This window comes from Stegastes partitus, unplaced genomic scaffold (assembly GCF_000690725.1).
Source record: "Stegastes partitus isolate 25-593 unplaced genomic scaffold, Stegastes_partitus-1.0.2 Scaffold356, whole genome shotgun sequence".
NCBI lineage: Eukaryota > Metazoa > Chordata > Actinopteri > Pomacentridae > Stegastes > Stegastes partitus.
In genome coordinates this window covers 369,787-395,326 of record NW_007578087.1, presented here as the reverse complement: position 1 = coordinate 395,326, position 25,540 = coordinate 369,787, and the positions used below count along the sequence as shown (strand labels likewise).

Sequence of the window (25,540 nt, the reverse complement as noted above, 5' to 3'; positions counted from 1 at the left end):
ATAAATGCAGCATGCAATATTTCATTAAATGCCATCCATTCCTTTTAATGTTAGAGTATTTGTTGCTCTGAAACACTGCATCTCTTCAGCAGGACGGATGCAATGAAACAACCAACAGTGCACTATATTGGAAATACTAATGGGCAGATTATCAGTACAGTCATAGACCAGAAACTAACTCAGTAAGGAGTTAAGCATCGGCAACACACGCAGGCCGATGCTCGTTTGTGGAGTGATGCCTTGCTCTTCCTGAACGGCGAAGTTGGTGGACATTTTAGGGGAGAGAATCACACGTAAATCCAGAGCATCATGTTTGAAACTTTTTCTTGCACGACATAACGGTTGAGTTGTGGACATCCAATAGCCGGTTCTCGTCTTCATCTTGTCATCTGCGGCATCTTGTCGTTTTAATAAAGCTGCATTTTACGCTGACCTTTAACAGTCGCCGGTTACAAATCTGATCATTGTCCTTTTAAGCCGTACCTGAATAGGATGTGGATTAACTCAAAGGTCAAGAATTTGTCACCTGATGAAACAGCTCAATAATGTCCAGTGCACAGTTGGCTAATTGTATCCCTTTTCTAAACATAGCAATAGAAATGAGATTTCTTCAAGTAAGAAAAGAACGCCATTTGCTGCATGCTGCATTTATATTTTTGTTCATTGTGAAGTTGAATTTACACATTTCTAAGTCAAAATATAAATTTTGTAGTGATGGTTTTCACTGGATGGTACATGTGTACCTAAGAAGAGCAAGTGTGACTGACTTCAGTGCCAACAACAGTGGAAAAGGAAACACAAACTTGCTCTTCACGCCACCATTCATTTAGGTTGATAAGATCAGTGTTGGACAGCCATGCAATAAATTACATATTTTGTAAAAAGCTTCAATATAAACCAGTAGAAGAAAAAAAAAAATTAATGGAATATAGTTTAAAAAAAACAACTCCTAAAGCCAGCACCTCGCATGCAGCATAAGATTATCAAAAAGCACAATATGGGTACAGAATGCATACCTGCAATGCATTTCATAGCATAACAACTTGTTTAATTCAGCGGTTAGTTTCATTTAACACCCAGTTAACATACTGCACTGGGTGGGTCACAGAACAAGGCCAAAACGAAAGCATGGCCTAAGAGGGAACATACATTTCATTTACATGTTTATGGTATTCAACAACGTCTTGCATTCAAACTTTTATGTCCCACAAAGGGAGGTAATAATTGTGGCTAAGACATCAAACAATGAAACAAGAAACATGACAGGATGGCATTAATAGTGATGCCCTGTAGCCAGTGTCCCCCGTTCATTAACAGTGCTATTAAAACCTACAGAACTTCTAAATAAAATAAAATGAACTTCAACACATAAAAGGTATTAAGTCTTCATTTAAGATCTTAGCCATAAACAACAGCTTTTAACAATATCATACACTTACATCATGGTTTGTATTTCCCTACTTTCACTTTTGCATGTATTGCACACCGATATGGAGCATTTGCTCATGAGGCAGAAGGAGGGCACAATGGGCAAGCGTCTTGACTTTCTGTTGAAGCTAAGACTAAAGGACAACGATGTGAATTTTTTTCAGACTTGGTAAGTGTCCAACAGTCAAACCTTTGGATTAATAACTTAAGTTGTATTTTGTACAAAGTGGACTTACAGGTAAAGAAAAACTATTCTGCTTTGACTTATGAAGGCAAGTCTACATTTTATTTTTAGGTCAATCTAGTCACTTCACTCTGCCAATACCAGAACTTAATTCATCAATCAGTAATTAAAGAAATCCATAAAGTTAGTGGAAAAAAACAAAGAATCCAGCAAGTAGCTAACAGATGATTGGACAAATGATTACTGTACATTAAAAAGTGAATATCCTTTTGTGTATGTGTGACAAGGGAGAAAAAAGCAAAAGCAACTATATTTCAAATTCTGATATCATGCCTGTTAGTATATTTTTAGGTGGGGAAATTCATAACTTTAAATCAACTCAGTATCAATTACCAATATTGAGACATCCCTACTTTCTGATATGATAATATCTCCTTATCATTGTAATGACCAGGAAAATACTAATGCTATATGACTCCAAAATAAATTTGCACTTCGGAAAATAACCTAATTAAATTCTGTTTCCCTTATGCTAGAACATCCTTGTGTTTTTTTTAAAGAATTCAGCACACACTGAACATTTTAAATGGTACATGCCACCCCATAATAGTAAATTGTGTCTTTCAGGTGAACAAGAAGACAGAGTGCAAGTCACACTGTAAATTGCAAACCAATTTATGCCCTACATTTTTTGGACAACACAATCTGTAAGTGATTCTGCTGTGTACACTGATTCAACCTTTAAAAAAAAAACAACAACAAAAAAAACAAAAAAAAAAACAAATTCAGGGATGCTCTGAGTAATTGCTGCCAACATCACCCAGATCTTCATATGAGATAATTGACATTCCAAAACCAATTCACTGATACAAAGTATGATTCAAAATCTTTTTTTTTTACAAGCTTATTTACAGCTAATACTTTGAACTGGTGTAACTAGGAATAGTACCTATAACCAACTAATGGTATATAAGGCGCCATTTAGGAGCTAACACAAAAAAAATGATCTGAAGTGCCTGAACTACCCTGCAGGTGTGCAGCATTTATAATCAGAGGATTCTTTAAGAGATATAGGCCTGCTTGCACGCATGGCTTGATGCAATGCAACACTGCATGGTTGCTACAGGTTGATCAACAGCATGCATTGCTTGTGCCCACCTTTGGACTGCAGTAATAAATGTCCAACTTGAGACCGAATATGTCCCGATGTCACTGTATGGAGCACCCCGAATCAAACCTGTGACCGCATTATGATCAAACTCACAAATGGTATGAAGGAAATACATTTCAACAGTGGAGACGTTTCCTCAAAGCCTCTTATGGACTTGGGATATAAGATTACTTAGGTTGAGAGAAAAGGCCTGAAGTCTGTTAAGAGTTACACTACACTCTCTCGGTTGGCTGACACCAGGACAGCCCTGCGGCAGATGGGGCAAGTGGAGTTTTCAGACAGCCAGCGATCTATGCAGTGGACATGGTACTCATGTGAGCAGGGAAGCTTACGTAGCTTGTTCCCTTCTGCATACTCCGTTATGCAGACACTGCAAGTCTTCAAGGCGTCACTCTCACCAAAGTTGCGCATGGAGAGGTTGTCAATCTGTTCTTTGGTCAGCCCCTGGGGCTGGTCCTCATCATCATCATTTAGGAGAAAGAAGTGAGCAAGCCGCAGGAAGGGCAGTGAGCTGGGCTCCTCAAGGCTGATAGGTGGTCTGGGTCGAGCCCTGCCACCAGAGGCAGGGGGACCAGTGGAAAGGCCTTCATCCATATCAGTCTCAACTGTCCTTCCCCTGACTCCAGCAGCAACAGGTTGTTCGTCAACATCAGCAGCAGGACCATCAGCTGCAGTAGCATCTGGGTTGTTGAGAGCTTCCAGGTCCGCAGGTGTGTTTGCTCCACGGTTTGAATCTGAAGAGTCAGAGTCTGAATCCATGAGGTAGCCGAGCTCACCAAAACCAGTCATAATCTGTCGTATCATCGACTGGAGAGCCATTGAGGTTGCCTCTCCCAAACCTGCATCAGAGATTCTTCGGATAGGGATGCGAATCGTGCTGACGTAGGTCCTCACACCAGCACGCTCTGAGCGAGAGAAAGTCCTACGAAATCCGCCACGCTCACTCTCATAAAGAAATGTGTTGTTGGAGTTCTGAGAGCGTGAGCGAGTACGACTGGCGATGCTGTCTCTTTGCCGATATTCACCTGGGCGCACACGACGCACCTGGAGATCAAGCATAATAGTCGGGGGACGACGTCCTGCAGCTCCTCCTCCCCCCCCAGCAGCTTCTCCTTCCTGAGATCCAGCATTTTGGGCCTCTGGGACCGATTCTGCACCAGCCCTAGATGGCTGAACATCACCTTCTGTGGTGCTTTGCCTGGAAAGAACATGTTGTCGAGTCCGAGAACTGCCCTCCACTTGAGGCACAGGAGAAGCATTGGTGGAAGAACTGGGGCTTTGAGAGCTGTAAGCATGTCGCGGATTAGGGAGACCATCAAGCTGATCCAAGTTGAGAGGGGAGCGGCTTCTGGCTAAACGTGCCCTAGTCCTGCGTGGTTCTGGACTACGACTGCGGGCTCTCCTTTGTCCTCTGCGTGGAGAAGGACAAAGTGGGGGTTGTACTGGCAGGGCAGCAGGTGAGCTGGGAGGTTCTCCTAAAACTTCTTGTGAAACAATCTCTTCTAGTTCAGGCTCAGGTTCCACTATGACAGCTAGCTCCTCTACAACCGGTTCTTCCACGACTTCGGTCTCCATGGGAACCTGTGGTTCAGCATTTGCCACAACTTCCTGAACCGCTGGAAGCGGTTCTGGAAGCTGTTCTGGAGACTCCTCCTGAGACTGCTCTGAAGAGTCTTCTGGAGACTGCTCTGGAGGGTCTTCTGAGGCCTGCTCTGGAGGATCTTCTGGAGACTGCTCTGGAGGGTTTTCTGGAGACTGCTGTGCAGGGTTTTCGAGAGACAGCACTGCAGAACCTTCTGAAGACTGCTCTGCAGACTCTTCGGGAGGCTGCTCTGGAGTGTCTTCTGGAGACTGCTCTGTAGACTGCTGCTCCCCTTCAGCAGCTGCTTGCTGTTCGGCCAGGTTGCGGTTCACACTGATTTCCAGACTGAAGCGAAAATCTCCACTGTTCGGGTTGGTCTGGCTTACAGCCCGCCATGACTGGTTCCCACGATGGCCTGTTCTGGTCGTATTTCCTGTGCGCCTCACCGTGTTCAGCCAGTCCAGGAGACTATCCCCACTGGCAGGATCCTCAGAGCTTTCAGGTTGTTCTGAAAATCAGCAAAATTGACAAATGATAAATCATATCGGAATTTGAAAACAAATTAAACAGTCAAAACAAAACAAAACGAATGAATTAAAGAAAAGGCAAACTTACCAACTGGATCTTCTGCACTTTCAGTACTGGGGGTGTTGTTCTGCTGTTCTGGACCATCTTTGATTTGCTGAAGTCTACTGAACAGCTCATCCTCTGTTACTTCTCCTGAAAGAGACACGACAAAAACATGTTGTTATTGACAAAGAAAAATACATCTCTGACATTCCATGAATACTTTTTTTTAAAGTTTAAGTTTTCTTTTCTCTAGTGTGACTACGTGGGAGAAAGACCCTGCTGGTGCGCCTGGAGGACAGTGACAGCTTAACGTCCTACAATAAAAGACCGTTTTGAAAATTGAATGCATACAGAGAGGGGGAGTTCACAGAGAGACACACAACATACAGCTACATATCTGTATATGTGTCAAAAAATAAATAAACAGGTTTTAATGTCTGTACTGTATTGGCTATTTGAACACAGCAACAGGACAATACTTAAAACCTCCGGACTTACCAGGGCATGCCACTGTCCATTCAATGCCCTCTCCTTGTCGGATGCGCCACTAAAGGATGCTCCGAACTTACATTGCCTCTCCCTCTGTCCTGGGACAGAAATGGATCGGACGTCTTCAATAGTCCACAGGCTGTTGCATTTTGAGCATGGTGACAAATCCAAAACTAGACATACCCAAGAGTCACTTTAATTTTAACTTCTCACTCTATTAGGCGAGCTAGACATGTGTAAAGATGGAAGAGGACAAATACTTTACAATGGGTCAAAAAATGTTGATAAAAATGTAATTATGATTTCAAAGTTAGCAAAGTTGGAAACTGTCTTTAGACACTACTTTTTAGTGCTGTAAAGTAAATACGTAAATATCTCAAAGTCCAATAATGTCTCAGCTCTATCCACTGGAGAAGGTGGATCTGGAATCTAGTATTCCTGACAGACAATGTTTAGTTTAATACAAGGTATTGTGACCTATTTACTAATTGTTAGATGGCTTTTTATTTTGAAGCACCTTACGTACAACAGATATGACAGATCAGAGCAAATCAAGTATTGATGTAATAATGTCTTGATTTAGGTTCATCCAAATCTATTAGCATATTGGTATATATGTAAAAATATGTTCCACCTTTCCACCTGCCAAACAGTTTGTGAGGGAGGCAAGGGATTTAGTACAGTACGTAGAAAGGGTAGCACAGAAAACGACAATGAACATTTCCACAGTCACAGATATCTCTCACAAAAGCCTGGTGTAATTGGATTTGAGTTTCATTACCTGGAGTGCCCAAAAGATTGTTGTCTCTCATAAGGCGATAGTCCTCATCACTGAGATTGTTGACAAACTGGTAGAAGGCCTCCTCCCTGTCCAGGCGGTCCAGCTGCCTTCTGCGCTGTGACTCTGGCTGGTCACTGCCATTCTGCTCTAAACTGTCAGACCCTTCCATTGATTCAGAAGGGAGGGAGGTCTAGGGATGTTCTCCAATCTTCAGCAAGATCCAGCTGTGGCAGGAAAAAACAGAGACATATCAAAATTAGATTGCTATCTCCTGCTTGCTCATTTTACATCAGATTCTAAAATGTAAGGGAGTAAAACGACAAAGATTTAGAATAGGATTATGTAACTGTGATTCACTATCAAAGGTACATGAAAATTCTTCAATTGACATCGTTAAGAATTTCTACAGGGAGTTTCTGACAGCTAGTATATTACCAACAACACGACGATGGGAAACCTCGGAGCAAACGTGATATCAAAGTGGAACACATTCGATATATGAGGAAAACACAGAGCTAGTAGCTAATGTTAGCACAGCTAGCGTCCACTGGTTACAAAGCAAACTGACATGCTAACAACATTTTAAATGCCACACTCGCAAGATGAGACACTGTCTAAATCGTAAAGTACAACATACTTTCCCTAATAATGTTAAGAAGTGCGTTTATGTAGTGGCAATAATAGATGCGAATACTGTACTGAATTGTGTGTTTTTAAGTCCTATGGGGAAGCAGTATGTTGGTCAAAGTCGAGATAAAAACAAAATGGCATCATCTAGCTTAGCTAACGTTAGCTAGCGACCAATTAGCATTGTACACGGTTGCCAACACTGATAACTTCAAACACTACTAGCTACAATGGAGGGGCTATTGTGTGTTGAGTGACGTGTAGATAAAATGCTAGACGGCTGGTCATGCTGTAAGTGTGATAAAATTTGTGTTGTCGCTTCAAAACAAACTTATTAGATGATCAAACATCCCCGGTCATGTTAGGCTAAAGCTAGTTAGCTTCCACGTTAACTAGCCGAGTGGCTAACTACATTCGCTACAAACAGGATACTGCCGTTAGCCAACTCTTAGCCATTAACTTCGTGTTTTCGATTACATTGATCTGACGTGAACTCTTTTAGCACAGATATCGATGTTGAGGGGAAGCCTAACGTAAACCCGATATTTGCCACGTATAATGTTACTAATGATCATTGAAACAAGAGGCTTTCGTTAAAACTATGCTACCGTTAGCATCACCGCAAGCTAACGAAGCAAACGACGTCAACCAGTGACGTTCACAGCCGAACCAAAGCTAAAATTAGCTAGCTAATGAGAATAAAGTTAATCAGGAGGAAAGTACAATCTGTCACTTAACCGCTGATACATTACCTGTTCGGTGATGTTAGTAGCAGTATAATCGTACCACCCAGTTGCTCTTTTAATAGTCTCTGAAAAACGATTGACCGTTTAGCTAAGTGCGATTTCAGGATTCCATTTTCTTTCTTGTAGGAAGGCTACAATGATTTTCCGGAAACTGCTACAACACGGATGTTTCTCCCCGAGTTTAACCCTACAGGTAGACAGAGAAGCTGCAATAACACAGGGCCAAATGGTTTGCATTTCAGCCTGCCATTCGCAGCGGAGGAGGAGGGGTGGGCTGTACGCGCTGTGACAAGTGCTGCTGCCTGCAAGACGCGACTCAGGGCAGCCAGTTCTCCTGATCCTCTGAGAGCAGCGCTGAAAAAAGGATGTTTGTTTTGAACCAGGGTGCTGCTGGTCCGCTGTAGCGTCACGGTGCGGCTGTAAATGCAAATACTCTTACCTTCTGCAGCATTCAGACTGGAGGACAAAGATGCATGCAAACCGGCGAGCTTAAATTGGCCATCAAATGATATGATTATAGGCTTTTAAATAAAAAATAATTTGTGCAAGATTCATCATGTTGCATGACATAAACCCACTAGCTTTAAATGTATTTTGTCACATCACAAATTGGATGCAGTTATCCCATTTTGACCACTCTTATTGTAAGTCAGTGCAATACACCTGTTAGTTGTGTACTCTCCAGTGTCACAGTTTTGTGCACAATGATGATCAAAAGACACAGTTATACATAAATTACACTTTAGTGTCTATTTTGTGTCATTCACTCAGTGTCACCTGTTTTTCCAACAGGCTGCTCTGCCACCATGATATGTGTACATCCTGCATTCATAGTGGCCTTTCACCTCATCTCCTGCTACCACTGCTTACACTAAGTCAGAATGCAAAAAGTTTACATACAGAAACCTGGGGGGGGGGACAACAAAAAAATGAATCAAAAACACATTATGTGTGTTGTACATTAACTATTGTTCCTAAACATAGCACAGCAGTCCATGTAAGAGAAAATCTAAAGTGTAGCTGTTGTACACATTTAAAAAAAATAAAGATAATAGCAGTAATTCTGGGGGCCTTTCTGTGTGGAGTTCTGTCCCAGTACTGCGGCTTCTTCCTACAGTCCAAACACATGCACGAAAGACTAACTGGTGAAAATAAATTGGCTGTAGGTGTGAACATGCATGGTTGTCTGTCTCTTTGTGTGAGCGTTGTGACGGACTGACGACCTGTCCTCTGTTCCAGTGTAAGCTGTGATGGACTCCAACTCCCTGCAAACCTCTACAAGATTAAGTGGGTGTAGCAAGTAGAGATAATATTATTTCGCTTAAAATGACAGTTTAGTGAACAAAACAGCTATGCAACTGAATATTAGTCGAGTTATCTGTCATGTGGGTAACTTGATGTGATATCTCCTGTCAGTTGTTGTTGTTTGCAGAGGCCTAATGATCATCCATGTCCATGGTATGATTCACAGGTGAGGAACATTGTTGCATTTTCTGTCCTAGTTTCTTGTCTTACAGTCTTTAAAAAAAATGTGTTGTATTGAATTATTTCCAGTGCCACTTTAAATATACTTACAAAGCACCCAGCTGGAAACATTCAAATAGCTGAAAAGAACATCAAAACATTCAACATGTCTGCAGAGTGAACAAACAGCACAGTACCAAGGCAAAGTCAGGGGATATAGTATCAGTTTCACTTGAGAATGATAAAAATAAACAAAAAAAAGTATAGAGGCAGAAACTCCACAGGCTTATGGCAGGCCCTAGACATTTGTGTGGGTGGAGGAAAGACAGAAGAGACCCAGTGATGACCATTTGGCAGAACATGGCATCTCCTGGCAGGCCACTAAGAAACCAATGTGCAAAAGACTGCTCCATACATATTAAAGGCACAAGTTTGGAGAAATTGTGCTATTTCTAAACTGTATCTAATACCTGGAAATATACCACTATATCAGTAAAGCTATGGGGGGCTTTTGGGCAGCTGCTGAAAGCCTCTGAAATGGCTCAAGCTTTGTTCTAACGCACAAAAAGGATTACTGAGCAGTATGCCATTTTAATGAATTTAACACATCAGATTAGCTGTAGCTTTGTGAAGAAGTTTCTCTCTTTTACAACAACCACGTTAAAAAAAAAATATGTTGAGTAATTGTGCATTTTGTATGTATGTGATCGTATTCAACATGTACACACCAGAAAAACATTTAGAGATGCTGATTCTTTCAAAAAAATAAATAAAAAAATGCAACTCTACCGTCTTCTTAAGGATGATAACAAAACAAAAGGCAAAAACAATTCTCCTAATGACAAAGCTGCCTATGGCCGTCTATGCAGTGTGAGCACGTACTGACAAAACAACTAGGATCTCATTTAATAACCACAGGTGTACCCGATCCATTGCATTAGACATTCCATCTTATAATTTGCTTGCTCCCTTATCTGCTACGGGTGACTAAAGAACAAAAACAATGCTAATACCAGCTGACAATTTTGGAGGCATACATCACAGGATCTGTTTATGGTCTGAGACGGTATCTCCAGCTCCAATTAAGCATGCCAGAATGAGTTGCAGTGTGGACCACAGCAGCCCAGCTCAGAGTTATGGATGAGCAGTCACTCTAGCAATGCCTGACCCTGAGTGCTAATTAGATATGACATTAAAATAACATGAGCCAAAGCCAGACTTGTACAGAAATTAAAATGACTTTCGTCTAAGAATCTTCCAATATAACAAACAGGGAAAGACTAATTGGAATTATTAAGGTTGTTTTTGCACTTACACACTTTGTGGCACGAACTAACACAGAATGGAAAAGATTATTTTCTTCCCTATTACTGTTATTGTTGTAGTACCACAGAGATGGGTGGAATATTTGCTTAACAGATACGCTACTTATATTTCACTTCTGATATCGTAATGCAATGTTTGTCATATTACTTTTTTTTTCACAAAACTGCATGTCATAACCTTTTCTAATTATTATTTTGAATGGACTGCAGGAAAGTTAATAGTGTGGAGAATTTATCTTTTCTGTAATGTAACATAGTTCCTGGCTACAGCAATGGGTGGGCCTTAAAAAACACAACCCAACTCTCTTCAGAAAGCAGCATTCAAAATCTTATTTTAATTTGTATATTTACTCCATAAACATTATTACAAAACTCAGCAAGTTACCAATATTACATTATCACCATACAGGCTTGATCACAAATATTTAAAACCTTTGCAACAGTTACAACAAAACAAAAACAAAATAATACTCAAATAATTTACATGAAAATCTATAAAACAGCAAATTGTTCACAAATTATATTTTTTTTTCCAAGTTTTCATTTTTTTTTCTTTGCTTATTTGTGTTTTGCACAGTAACACAACACTCTCACAACAAGATCATGGTCTTATTACAAAACTCCCAACAAAATGTAAATATTTCTAGTTTTTCTGTTGATACTTTCATATTTTGGTTTTTAAAACCAGAAACTTGTCATTGTATATCCTTTCCACTGCCCATAGAGGCGCATAAAAGGTTACTCACACACACAAATACTTCACAGCACTTTCTAAGAAAAATATACACTTACAAAATATGTTACAAATTGGCACACAAAAAATATACAAGATTTTGTAGTGTCAAGAGTTCATTAAGATTCCTTCTGGTAACAACTCTAGACAGTATATATAAAGCTCGGTAATCTTTTAATGAAAAGAGCAAAAGTAATTCCAATCAGTGTCAAAGAATCATGAAGTGAATACATCAAACATAACATTATAATATACATTCATAAAGAGGGTTAGGTACCTAATCTATTTTGCATTTCTTTTTTTGTTAACTCTGGGAAAACAAAAACAAAAAAAAATCGAAACCAAACAGAAAAGAAAAGAAAACAATTGTCAGCTTTCTTAGCACCATTAACATGAGGCAGCTCAACAGTGGCACATTTTGAAAACAAAAAGAGAAAGAAAGAGAAAAAAAATCTATGAACTCAGAGAAGTACATTCAATTTGACAATAGGCAGAAATGAGAGAAGGCAGACTAAATGGGCTTGCAGCCCATGTGGAGCTTCCCATCAGCAGCTTGTCTTGGTCCTAACCCTGATACACTGGAGAAAAGAAACAAAGGATCATGGCAGAGAGGAGAGAAAAAAGAGACACAGAAAGATTGATTATGATTCTTGCCATATGCAAGCAATCAATTACTATAACCTGTGCGTCAGAATTGCCATATCCAGTGTGACAAGGCCTGTTTTTAAATCAATCAATCAATCAATTTGTCTGCACATCTCCATGCAGTCTCATGTAATTACTGCAGTGTTAAAAAATGATCTTATTGTTGAAAAGAGAGAGAAAACATAGGCCTTGTTTGAGTACATATTTGTAGAAGATACTCTTGTAAGCGTTTGATTGGCTCTGCATTTCTCCTGAATTTCCTTTAGCGTATAAAATCAAGTGATTTTACGACTGATTGAACATGATTGTATGGTCCATTTTAAAGTGAATTTCCAGATGTTTATTTCAGAGCTGTGAGGTAGTGAATGAGCCCAAAGTAATTAATAGCAATGGCCTGGGAATACTCTGGATCAGATAGTAGCAATACATGATTTGTTTTTTCAATTTGTGCCCTTATTTAGCCTTAAATTTCTGGTCACAATATTTTCTGCCAGAATATCAACCCATCAAAACTGAGATGACAATTAAAGACATATAGAAAAAAAAGTACCATGTAAAGAAAGAAATTAAATTCAGACATGAAGTGAAAAATGAACCAAATCATCAGAGACTAAATACACCAGTGGTGCAACCCATAAAGTATGGCAGTAGTAAGAAACAAATTACATGAGAATGTCAAGAAAAGTTACTGTTTAAATTACCATCAGGTAAGATAGAAGTAAAATTCCCACATGGAGCGAATGCAAAGACATGCTTTCCTTCATTTACAAGATTACTGATTCCATTTGTACTGAAAACTGCTTTCACATTCACATTAAACCTAACTGCAAAAAATGTCCATTCACGGCTGATGCGTGCATCAGAATCTCTATGAGTAATAAACTGCCTTAAATTTCCAGTACAAACAGCTATTCAGCGAGGCACAGCCCCAAATGACAAATAGTTCCCTTGCTTACCCTCAGACATCTGCACTACACTCTTCTTGGTCCAGAGAAAGCTCGTTTGAACATCTCTTTTTTTCATCTCCTTCCTCTACAGTAGCCTTCAGAGCTGATCTCCCCTTTGCCTCTCTTTTGTTGCTTCTCAGTGCCAGGCGATGTTGAGGTAAATTGAATTTGGCAAACAAAGTGGGGGAAACGAGGAGAATTCAGAGTCTTTCTGATTTGGTTTAGTGAGTGGTGGTGTACCACTGCCAGCTGTTGGTGCCTTTCATCAGAGAAGAGAGAAAAGTCTCAAATAAAGAATTCCTGTAGTTGCAAGTCTCTGTAAGGAGTCTCCAACCCGAGCAGCCAATATTCCAATGGATAGAAAAGAGGAACAGCCAATATTCACACATATATAAGAGGTCATTTACACAGCATTGTTACTTTTGGCACATTGATTTTAAGATTATAATTATCTTTTTTTGCAAATATTGCATGTCCCTGTACAACAACATTGACAAAAATACTCTGAGGGTGGAGCTTTTATGAATTTGCAAGGCGTAAAAATGTAAATTTAGATAACCAGTTCCTCTAAACTCCAGAAGAAAAAGAAACACTTGATAAAAGGAAATGGGGGAGTCATTCCAACTTTGAGGGGGGAAAAAAAAAAAGACAACGTCTGATATGTCATCAATACAAAATGGTCCCATCTTGTGTTTTTAAGATGTCTTGGGCTTAAATAGGGCTCATTAATTGTAGGTTTCCCTCTTGAAATGAGCCAGGCAGTGTATGAAGGACAGCAACAACAGGACATCCATATTCTGCATACAAAAACAGATGAGGAGGAAGGGTGCGTAGATGTCACTCAATGCATTTGTGTATATAGCTACATCTTTAGGGAAAAGGGAAATAAATATATAATTCAGGGGAGCTAGTTCTGCTGAGAAAATACAAAATCAAAGTTCCTCAAAAAGGCGACAGAACTGTTTTCAAGGCTTATTCTTTCTTTTTTTCTTTTTTTTTTTCAGACAAAAATAAAAACAAAAACGACTATAAGAAGAACAAACAAAGCAGAAACAACAAAAGCAAGAAAAATGCAGCCATGGTCGTTTCAAATCTCAATCAAGCTTGACACAATCACTCAATAGGTAGTTTGCAAAGTACAAGAAGTTTTTCATGCAGATATTAATTTCCTCTTCAGGGGGTTAAAAGGAAGTGGGAGTAGTCAGGGGAAACGTAGTAGTCATGCAGCTCTGGCATAGCGTCAGTGTAGGTATGTTTGGGAGGGAGGGCTGAGCAGGTATTGGGGGGGGAAGTGAGAAGGAGGGGGGGTCACAACAGCAGCTGATAACAAAATATTACCTCAGTTTCTCAAAAGAGGTCATCAGTGCTATGTCCTTATTTGGGTCTCTCTCAGCTCGCTTCCCCTTCAGTGTCTCAATCCGAGGGAACTTTGCACTGGTCTTGTGGCGGTACAGCTTTTTGTGTGCAGGCCCAGGGTTAATAAAGTTGGGTTTATCAAACATGTTACAGCCCAGAGCTAGTTGAGGGAATAAGGGATGAGAAGGGTTGAATTTGGCCTGGTTTTTTCCTCCCTTTCCCCCCGCCTTTCTGCCTCTCCCAGCCCCTGTTAGCACAGCTCCTTTCTTCTTCAGGTCAGCCTCTGTTCCTGCCAAGATTTTGAGGGTCTTTAGGTTGAGGCTATTGGCCTCGGAGGGCATGCAGGCCTCAGACATGGGATTCCACAGTGGCTCAATGGAGGCCATCATGAACCTTTGGACCTCAGCCATGCCAGAGACAATGTTGGACAGAATATTGGAGGGCTCCTCGAATTCTCTCTGGTCGTCCCCTACCAGGCTGTTACTCTCCGACCAGCCGGTGCCAGGCCAGTCCCCAGTGCTGCTACTGTCAGTCAGGCCTGTACCACAACCACCTGCCTGGTTCTTTGCTGCCTTACCCTCTAACATGGCCTTTATCTTTTTGGTGGAACGTGAGTTCTGTTTGGGGGTCTTGACTTTTTCTGACTTGGGAGCTCTGGGAGCCCGGACTTTCTTTGGGCTCTGTCCTGCAGCTGTCTGTTTGCAATTGCCTTTCCTCTTTGACTTTATGCTTTTCGCGCCAGCCAACATCTCACCGCTTTGTTCATCAAATTCGGTACCTCCCAGCTCCTTCTTATCTACACCTAAGACATCCTGGCTGTTGAAGTTGTGTAGTGGAAACTGACTGTCTTCCACTGTGTATGCATTTGCTGTGTGCTCCTGTTGCTGTATGACGTCACAGTTCCACTTTACCTCCCTATTGCAGTCCATACTCATATCATTCACATCCTGGTATTCTCCAACATTCCCTGCCATCTTCATCTCACGCCCCACCACCTGGGGGGACAGGTTTGGGGTCTCGGGAGGGGAAAGCTCTGACAGTGATGAGTGTCTAAACTTGTCAGGGGTGAAGTTAGAGATATCCAGCAGGTCTGAGGACTCCCTGAGTGGGGTAAGGGCATCCACACTCTGCTGAATCACCACTTTAGGACTGCAGTGAGCTAAGAAGCTGTCTCGGCCCTCCTCCTCACCCTCTCGCTCACAAGACTTGAGGCTGAGGGAGCTGTAATTGCTAGAGGAGGCTGACAGAGAGCCCACTGAGTCATAGCTGATGAGCCTGCCATTGTCTGTGCACAGGGACCCTCTCTGGTATTGCACCTGGCCCTCCACACAGGCAGACTGACACACTTGCAGATCTGCCCCGGGCTGCAGCCCAGCCTCATTCAGGTAGCTCTTCTCATAAAGCAGCCTGTCAGCCTCAGGGCTCAGCTGGCTGTAGTTAGACACTGGCAGGTTGTCATTCAGGGGCACAGCAGCTGGAAAGTTGTTGGGTAAGATGGGAGTCTCGGGGGTCTCGGGCCCGAAGCTCTGGCTGTGACTTGCACAGAGCTGTGGGTGCCACATCTGGGGGAAGCTGGGGCAGTTCTGGGGAGACTGCTGGAGCTCGGACTCGGAGGGAGGAGAGAGGACGCAACTCTGAGCGAGTTGCAGAGAGGAAAACTGTTTCTCCTCCAGGGACAGCCCCAGAGAATACTGCTGCCTAGAGGACTGCTGGGGGAAAAAAGAGATAGTTGCTCCAGCGGAGGAGTCTGTAGCATCTAACAGGGTCTGCAGGTAGCCCCCCGGGATGACAGGGACACCCGTTTCCACTTCCTCAGAGGAGGGCGCTTTGTCGGGAGAGCAGGTGGATGAAACAAAGGGGAATTTCTCCTCAGATGCGTGAGCGGTTGTGGTATTGTCAGAGAAATGGGGTTTGACTGTAGTTGAGCTAATGCCTGCCTCTTCTAACCCAGCAGTAGGGTCCTCAATCTGTGCCGCAGTGACACAGGCATCCGTTTCATTTGTCATGCTCCTCCCCTCCTCTCCTTCTGCCTCTTTCATTTTCTTGCTCCTCAGCCTGGCTTCGCTTTTGAATTTCCTTATCCTGACTGTTTTATTTCCTCCCAATCTCCTCCCCTCCCTCTCCTCCCTCTCCTGGGAGCGGCTCTTGGCTGTGACTGTGTGCGTGATGGAGTTTGTGTCTAATGTGGTTGGGAGGCCTGGGGCTGCTATTATTCCTCCTACCGTGGGGGTGGTCTCCTCTTTAGTGACACCTCCCTGGCCCTGATCAGAGAGAGGGGAGCCCTGTGCTGTTGCTGATTGCTCCACAGTATGAATCCTCTGAACCTTAAGCCTGTTTGCAATCTTGTATTTCCTTTTGGGATGACTAGAATTAAAAGGGCGATGATGGCGTCCGTTTAGATGAAAACCGCGTTGTTGTTTATCTCTGGCAGCCAGCTTAAGCTGTTCCTGTCTCTCTCTTTGCTTCTCCTGCCAGAAATCCTTCAGAGGAGCCAGTGTCTCATATTTGCTTACTGTGTCGGCATTTAAGCTCACAGTAGCATCCACAGGGTCCAGCTTGCCCAGTTTCACTGACATGAGTCTCTCTCCTTTAAACCTGTTGATGATGATGTACTTGATGACCACGGGAGGCTCTTTACGACAGGATTTCCGACGTTTTTTAGGGCACCAGTCTACATCCTCCTCTTCTTTCTGACCAGACGGAGCTTTCTCTTTTTTCTCAGCATTCTTCTCACTCTCAAGCGAGTCAACGTCATACAAGTAATCATCACTGTATCGAACCTTTCTCTTGGAGCGCAAGCCATAGTTGAGAGGGTTGGAGGGGCTGAGGAATCTCTTTGAGTGACCCTTTTTAAACTTGCCCTCCTGGAGGGTGTCTGAGGAGGAGCCGGTGCAGGAGCTGTCATCGCTGAATTCTCCTGACTCCTCTGTGGAATTAAAGTCCATTAGGTAGCTGACTTTAGGAGTGGACATGGGTGAGCCTTGGGAGCCATCAATCGGGCTCCTACCGCTACAGTCCCCAGCCTTTCCCTCCTGTGCTGTTTCCAGGATGAGCTCATCAGACTTGGGCTGAAGCTCCTCAGCGCCCCTCCTCAAGACTGCCGCTCCTTCCTCTTTCTTGGCACAGTTGGCTAGGACGCTGGGGAAGAAGTTAAACTGTGTCTCCTCCTGGAGCACATTTGTCTTTTCCCTCATGTTGTCCTGGAAAGATTCATAACGAATCTTCAGCGAACAGACATCACTGCTTAATGTTGAATCGTCGTCTTCGTCGTCAAATAGATTGTCAACATCTTCCTCAGAGAAGAGGTTGACTGAAAGTTCATTCTTAGAACAAAGGTCCAGCAGTTCCATTTTACTCTCACTGATAAAACTCTCAAAGTAGCCCCAGTCCTGTCCAGCATTAGCCAGCAGAACTTCCTCTCCACTAACTTTGTCCAGTAACAGTCCTTCATACAAGTTCTTAGCTGTTGCATCATCCTCTGGGTCATCACAGTCCTCTGTTGTTTTGTTTCCATCCGCTCTCTTGCCCTCACCTAGGGCTTTCGGCAGAGGAAAACTAAGTAGCTGGTCGGAGAGGAGCTGTTCTCCATAGTGACTCACCGCCTCCCCCGCATGGCTCAGGCACTGGATGCTGATGTTGTTGATGTCAGAGAAGTCCTCTCGGCTCACATCCCCTATCCTTACACTTAGGCCAGTCTCTGTGTCGGGGTTGGCGCTGGGGTCATGGGGCGGGTTCTGGATGGAACTAGGGTCAGTGGCGTCGCGGGTTTCAATGAAGCAGCCAAGGCAGGTTCGGGTAGGCTGGAGAAGACACTCCTCCGACAGGGCAGACACAGTGCCAGGCTCCATCATTGCAGCTGATAGAGGGAGGGCAACAGGCAGCGGAAGGGACGTCTTCTGGGTGTCTCCTGTTGGGCCCCAGGAGCTAACAGCTGGGGTGGGAAGTGACGTGGGAGTGGGAGCGGGAGCGGGAGTGTGGTGAATGTGGGGGACTACAGTTGGAGCGTCATCGGAGGGAGGGCAGGGGGCCACAGTTATGCCCAGAGAAGGATCGGTGCCAAGGGGCAGGGGGAGGGTCGGTGACGTAGGAGTGGTCCTCTGGTGTGTTGGGCAGGCCTGCTGTGAAGTCTCTGTGGCAGGTGGAGGTGAGGATGGAGGGAGAGCAGCATCGACGAGCCCGCACAGACTCAGATCACCACTCTGCTCACATATCCCTGCAGGGGGGGAAAAAAAGAAAAGATTTCAGCTCTTTGAACTGTACGTCTAAAGTTAAATCACATTGTTTTTATTCTGTAGTTTCCCTGACATTCTTCAAGGCTGCTCAAATGCAATTAGTGTCAATTAACCCCCTAGAGCTCAAAATGTCATTTTGTGATGCCAGCCTTAAACATTAATAATTCAGTTTTGGTACTAGATTCAGTAAGAGGTATTAGCAATGTCAAATTGGACGACTTCTTACCCATTACGGCTTGATGTTCAAATGTAAAAGTCAAGACTAAGCAAGAAGTAACACAGACATAAAAAAATAAAATAAAAATCAACTTCTCAGAACACATAAAAAAACAAAGAGGGCAAATGACAAATGGAGCCACCTGCTTCATGTTAAGTTAGCACAGTGGCAGATGTATTAGGAGCTAGAAATGCAACTGGTTTATCTGGCAGAAAAGAATGAGCAGTTGTATCAAATGCAGGAAACAATGCACAGTATTAGAAAAAGTGAAAATGTGTTTCAGTGATCAGTGGAATTACCTGAAAACTGTGTAGCATTTATTTAACAACAATAAATGGTTTGAATTGTGCGCTAAATGCAGCATCCAGTAGTTCAGAAATCACCTGGTTTATGGAAATTATACACAACAACCGCATTCTGGTCCTACGTCTCTCTCCCAACCCAAGAGCATTATATGAGATCAAATGAAGTCTTCTTGCTTTACCTCCCCCTCCTTTTAGCATTTTCTGTGTAGACGCAGATCCAACTTAGCTTTTAAGTAACAAGATATCAGAAAATTACACAGATTGGCAGCAACAATGACGGTAATGACTAAACCGAAAGTAGGTTTTGGTGATTTTCTACAGGTCAGTTGTGACAATGTCTTAATCAGTTGAAGACATCCATCTGATGAGTAACAATCAAAACTCACAGAAGCGGGCTTGTAGCAGCAGGCAGATAGCTTTGTTTGCTCTGCATAATTAGATGACAGCAGCGGAGGCAGGTACGTACACATGGGACACGACAGGCCCATATGTTGGAGACTGTATAACCAATATCATCTACACCTGCCTCCCTCTGCAATCCCAAGCTGCTGCCTCGCACATATTCTTTAAAACGATGCCAGGAAAAGAATTTAGTGCAGAAAAACATAGCACGGCAATTAATGTGTTCACAGAGGTTAACTAGCAACAGCCCCGATTTTTAGAAATGATGTGCCTTATCATTACTGAGGTAGTGATAAATGCTTGAGGGAAAGACTCCTCAGCAAACAGTATTCAGCATGACTGTATTGGCGGTGAGTAAATCTTTGAATATGGATATGATTTGAGAGTGATTTAATGAGGTAATGAAATTTCTGAGAGCTGGTCTCTCTGGGTCTGCGGCCTGCAGACACATTGGAGCTACCAGAACGGCAACTAAAAGCGTACGACTGCGCTACTGTCATCCTTAATGAAGAAAGCCTCAGGAGGAATATGCATCTTCTCTCTTCCTCTCGGAGTCAGAAAACTGTTATAGCAGCAACTTGTCAGAGGCTGCAGAGGCATCACAGCGAGGCGTTCGCCATCAGTTCCTTTCAATCTGTGAGCCAAAATGACCTCCGAGCAAAAACATGTGACTGACACATGTTCTCTGTGGAGAACCAGGACACACATCCCTCCCTTTTCTATATTTAGTAAATAAATTTCAGCTACATTGTGGGGCCATTATTGTAAAGGCAGGAGCAAATGAGGGCTACGATGAAAAACATGGGCACAGTTCATTTGGAATTTTATGTAAACGGCATAATTTTCCAGCACTCGTGGACCAGACAAACAAAAAGAAATTATTAGTTACCTATTTCATTAGCCCTACAATGCAGCAAAGCCACAAGAAGGGTACAAATTAGTTTCCTTTATCCCCTTGCACTCACATGAAACCTAAGCTGCCACCTAATATTGCCAAAAGATTGTTCAAAATTGCTGTGAAACATTAAACTCATATTGAGAAATGTGTTTCCTCGGGGTTTATAGTGGATTAACAATCTATCCTATCCGGTGTGTGTGTGTGTGCGCGCGTGTGTGTGTGCATTGTGTTTTCTGTGTGTGACAGAGAGTGTGTCCGCATGCGTATATTCATGTGTGTGTATACAAGCATGGGTGTGTGTGTGCGTATATGAGAGGGAGAGTGATAGAGTGTGAGTATTGGCTTGGGGGTATAGTGTTATCGAGAGGCCATCTGTCTCCAGCTGGACCATTAGCTCTTCAGCTGTTCAGAATGTGCCACAGATCAGTCAGTCAGACAGGTACACAAACACACACACACACGCTCACACACACAGGGTCTTACAGCGATGACTGTAGCTGACAAATCGAGTTTGACATTAGAGGTCAAAGGGGGATCAGCAGCCTCATATTCACTGATACGGTACAGCATAATGTTACTACTGCATCTGAGCTGGCAAATGTAAACAAGATTAACATCCAAAATACTCACTGCTGCCAGAATTCAATATCTGGCTTACAGAAAGAATAGTTCATATATTAACCAAAAAAAAAAAAACAAACAAGCTTTATATACTCTGAGATCATCCTAACACAGTTTTGTAATGGTGCTATCAGGAGAGAAGCTCCTTGAATAGAAACGGAGGCTGGATGTGACACAGCTCATGCAATCTGGCATGGACATTCACCACTGAGCATATGGAAGGACCCCGGCTGCTGGCAGGTGGTGGTGATCTTCTGATCCCCAGCCCTGCCAAGCCCAGCCATGCTAGACAGCCCGACCACCGCCAAACTAGACCAGACCAGACCAGACAAGTTAGCACTCTGAGCTCTCAGAGTCACATCTCTCTTTCTAGCCATAACATTCGGGGCTTCGTCCACCTGAGGTAAGCCCGGGCTGCTCTGTGCCAGCCAGCTCTGCATGGAAACAAGCCCATGCCGAGGGACATGGTCATGGACAAGGAGACAGAAACTAGCTGGCGCCTGTGGCTCTATCTATTAGTGTGTCAGATGCCACACATGCACAAACGTTCATGTGCCCTTCTATAGCCCACAAACAGTAGTGGCTTTTTAAACCAGACAACGATGTAGGAATGTTTCCATACGAAGACCATCTGTCTCTGATATTAGCATGAACTGCATTCATACATCAATTCCAGTGGCTCAAATATCATAATTTGAAGTACAATGCAAATGAAAACAGCTGACATGGCCTTTTTCCTCCTTTTAATGGCTTTTTGAAATCACTCCTTATTCCCATCCCCCCATTTCCATCTATTCTTCCACCCTTTTCTGCTCCCTATCTCCTTCCCCTCCAACTTCCTGCTCCTTATCCCCGTTATATGGAGGCTTTTACATTCGTAAAATGCAGAGCTAGCCGTTCTGCAGCTCAGCCACCCGGGGCGTTCTCTCATCCAGCTGGTAGGCCAGCCACAGAAGCCGCTTGCTCCATCTTTACTATATGACATTTTGTGAATGGTGGTGGGGAGGATCAATCCAGCCAGTACAGGATGTTCATAATAAGCGGTGAGTAACTGCAGCATGATTCATGGCCATCCTCCTCAAAGAGCTGCCCTATTCCTGCTCAATGGAGCCGCTTTCACCCTTTCCTCTACTTTTTAATGCTCTCACTGCTCTCAGACTTTCTCTCGCTCGTTTTTTTCTTTTTTCTCTCTCTCTCTCTCTTCCTCTCTGTGCCTCTCAAGGAACAGGGGAGTGCTGGGGATAATCTGTGTGATTCTCACAGTGGGGACCGGTCAGTCCCCACTGAGCCGGACCGGAGCTGAAACACTAAGATAAACCTCATCGAAAGATCAGTGGTGCTTGGTGGAGGTAAACTATAGGGGGCAGTAGGTAGTGGCTGAATGAGGCTTTGAAAAATGCACATCAGTGGGGGTTATTGTCCAGTAAAAGAAGCTACCTGGATTCATCTGAATCAGATTTAACACCGAGAGCTTATCTGGTTTATGTTACTGAGATTTCATAGGCAGAGCAGGTACAACCCAAAATAAATATGAAATGAATGAACAAATAAAGCTAAACTTTATTTTGCATGCAGACGTCTTTTTTTTCTTTTTTTTACCTATGCTAATGAAAGCGAATATGTGCGAGAGAATCGGCGGATGCAACCTCTGTCACATTTGCACCTTTTTATGAGAAAAGGTAAATGTCATATTTCTTAGTTGTGGAGGCATCAACAGAGAGGATTAACAATAGCTTAAAAAGCTTCATTTAATGATTCTTTTCCACTTTTCATTTAAAAAAGACAGGATGTGTTTCACGCTCCCCATATCTTGTCAAAGAGCTTAAAACTGTGGGTGAAAAGCTAATTCAGGAAAGCTACTTCCATGGGATGTGGTAATTCTAATTGTCTCTTCAAAGTTTTTAAGGTGTTGTGAGAGAAACGGTTGCTATTAAGCTTTCATTTATTCTCACAAATGCGTGAACATTCTTGAGGAAATTAACATTTCATTGCTGAGGTCAACAACTTAAGTTCGTCTTAATGTTCAAGAATTAAAAAAAGAAGAATTAACATTTTAATTTTAGTAGTCGCATTGAATGGACATTGCGGTTATGAGACATACATGTTTGGGGGGGAAAAAAAGTGAACAGTTTTTTTACTTACCTGTGTTCTCCACTACATTTGCATTCTCTGGTTCTGAAGTCTTCACGATCAATGTGAGACTGCTGTCTGTTAACACATCCATCAATACGGCTCAACGCTGCACCACCTACGCATCATTTTGACTTTCCCACCTGTTGAAAGAGAACGACAGAGAGAAATAGAAACAGACATGAGTATGAAGGGAAGCCGTTACAGGGTGACTGCCATGTGTCTAATGCAGAACAACATTAACGGCAGTGCATTCGATTTCATTACAACAAAGACTGACACTAAACACAGGCAAACACAAAGTTGCAGTAATTGAAGAAAAAGCTCCAAACATGACAGAGACATCAAAAAAGGGCCCTTGGGGCATCAAACAATCACTCATTTCTTATCCGTATCACAGATTCGTGTCTAAGATTAATTTAAACTTTGCCAACCAAGAAAGTACACAAAGAATCACTGCTAAGATCACTATGGCAACTGTATGCCATACTATCCTATTTTAAGCTTCATTTAACATTTATAGCAGAGTTGTTAACCTATACGAACCTTACATAGGCGGCTCTGAGCATATTTGTTTATTGTAATTAGCTGATTCCCTCCCTCCTGTGTGCCTCAGCGGCAAGAAAACCAATCCGGCTCAAAGAGGAGAGATTAAAGAGATGTGACTGAGGTGGTGACAGCAAACTGTGAACACTGACAATACTTTTTATTGTAGCAATGGATGGTGAAAGTGGGGGAGGGGGGATGATTGAGCGCGTATGTGTGCGTGCAATACAAAACAATGTGTTAAAGGTAGAGAGGTTGAAGTTTGTCTCGAAATTGGGCGGGGTGGCACAGAGAAGAATAAAGCATATTCCTCTGTTGTGATTGCAAAAGAATAATGGTGATACAAGAGACTCTGGGCCAGTAAATGATGAACATTTGATGTTGTGGTCTCCTGCCTGTTTATATTGTTTTCTTTTTCTTTTTTTCCCCCCTGCTCCTGCAGTCCTTCTCCGGAGGAGTACTGCTGCAGGATGACAAATGAGCCAAGGGAGGGGATCTAATAACATGATCTCCTTGTGGTGTGAAAAGGGTGGCTGGGAGATTAAGACAGACGGTAGACAATAAGACAAAGGTAGTGTGAGGCTGACTACAAGCAACTGCCATCTCTTTCATCCTATTTCTTCTAAATGTCATTAGCTGTGCACTGACCTGAGCGGGAGAGCTACCTGAAGGGAACCCCTGCTTCAGCTTACAGTTGCATACACACAAGCTCAGTGGGTAATTACCTCATGAGCTATCGCATCTACTCATGTGTGCAGCAGGTACAGGTACCCTGTAGGTAGGCCCAGCCAGAACCCGTTCCTGCCTTCAAACAGAAGCGCTATTACACTTAAAGCCTAGGCTTAGCTGCACATTTACAGAGCTATGAGATGGTTTTGAGGTCATCTTTAATCAATTTGCTGTCTGGCTAAAAAAAAAAAACACATCTCCTTCAACAAAGCATGAATTGCAATTAGACCTGTCCTCCGAACTGGAATAAACACAACAATCCTGAGGAAAATAGCAAAGTCACAGCAGTATCTTATTAAAAAAATAGGCCGCAGTGTGTCTCCAGTGTGGCTGTGACACAACACACCGCTGGGATGCTGGTCAGGCTGCAGAGGTGCTGCTGGAGTTCAGTGCAGAGAGCTGCTTGTGGGTGTGTAGCAAGGTCTGTGTCTGTGTTTATGCTCAATTGCATGTGTGTTAAATAAAGCCCCAAGGCTGAGGATCCACAGCATCAACATCCACTGGCTGGAGCTGCACATACAATCACATGAAGAGACAGAGAGAGAGAGAGAAAGAAAGAGAGAGAGGAAGAGAGAGAGAGAGAGAGAGAGGAAGAGAAAGGGAAAGCCGGGCATTTAACAACACTCCCAACACCCCTCCTGCCAGCCGGCTCCACTGCCTCAAATGTGTTTATTTTCCACATTATTCATGATTCTCCTGTATGCTCCCCATCTCCCTCCCTTCACCATCTCCACCACTCTGTCAAGACCTGACGAGAGGCCATTTCAATAATGAAGATGGACTAACTGCAATAGAGAGTGCACATAAATTGGAGCTACAGCCAACAAGCATGTCCAATTTGCCAAGCGGTTAAGCCTGATGTCTGGGTGCAGCTTTAAGAGAGCGCTATAGCTGCCGTCAACAGGTTTGTGCCGACCTGATTCATCCATCCACATCATTAATACTTCACAGAGGGCACCACCATTTAACTCTGCTGCAGAAAACAGCTCTTTAAACACCACACATTAGGGCACGTAATCACTGTGCACTCATTTCTGGAGCATTGAGCAGGTGTAGGAAAATGGCTAGTACTGTTGACCCCACCATTGTTCTTTGCTTGTGGGCTGGGGTCTTTTGCAAGATGAGAAACTGAAATAGAGACAAAGAGCAGAGAGTAGAAAAAGCCAAACAGAATGATTAGGATTTGATTTATCCTTTTAAACGCTCCTCCACACACTCGTGTGTTAATGTGCAAGCTGGATAACAAGATAAGAACATGTTTACTCGCTCTATATGGAACTTATCAGCACCACAATCTAATTCCTGCAAGCCTCTTCCTAGGTCCCCGTTTCACTGCATTTCGCCTCGATTCAATTGCATTTCTCTCCAATGAAGCAGCAACAAGAGGGATAGCTGGAGTGGGATCGTGTATA

At 43.0% G+C, this 25,540-nt stretch overlaps 2 protein-coding genes across 2 annotated transcripts in view; both read right to left on the bottom strand.

The window, feature by feature from the left end:
• Window positions 1-1,026: 1,026 nt before the first annotated feature.
• rlim (ring finger protein, LIM domain interacting) lies at window positions 1,027-7,774 on the bottom strand. Its single transcript, XM_008284379.1, has 4 exons — window positions 7,585-7,774; window positions 6,206-6,429; window positions 4,981-5,085; window positions 1,027-4,873 (listed from the first exon to the last, which is right to left on the bottom strand). The coding sequence occupies exons 2-4, from the start codon at window positions 6,372-6,374 to the stop codon at window positions 2,991-2,993; spliced, it is 2,157 nt and encodes a 718-aa protein (XP_008282601.1). The 5' UTR covers window positions 6,375-6,429; window positions 7,585-7,774; the 3' UTR covers window positions 1,027-2,990.
• A 6,252-nt stretch (window positions 7,775-14,026) lies between these two features.
• nexmifb (neurite extension and migration factor b) overlaps window positions 14,027-25,540 on the bottom strand; it is a 48,982-nt gene continuing 37,468 nt past the window's right edge. Inside the window, exons 2-3 of the mRNA XM_008284380.1 lie at window positions 22,866-22,996; window positions 14,027-18,261 (exon numbers count right to left, since the gene is read on the bottom strand). Coding sequence (XP_008282602.1) covers window positions 14,027-18,261; window positions 22,866-22,947 — 4,317 coding nt within the window. The 5' untranslated portion in view covers window positions 22,948-22,996. The remainder of the gene's footprint in view (window positions 18,262-22,865; window positions 22,997-25,540) is intronic.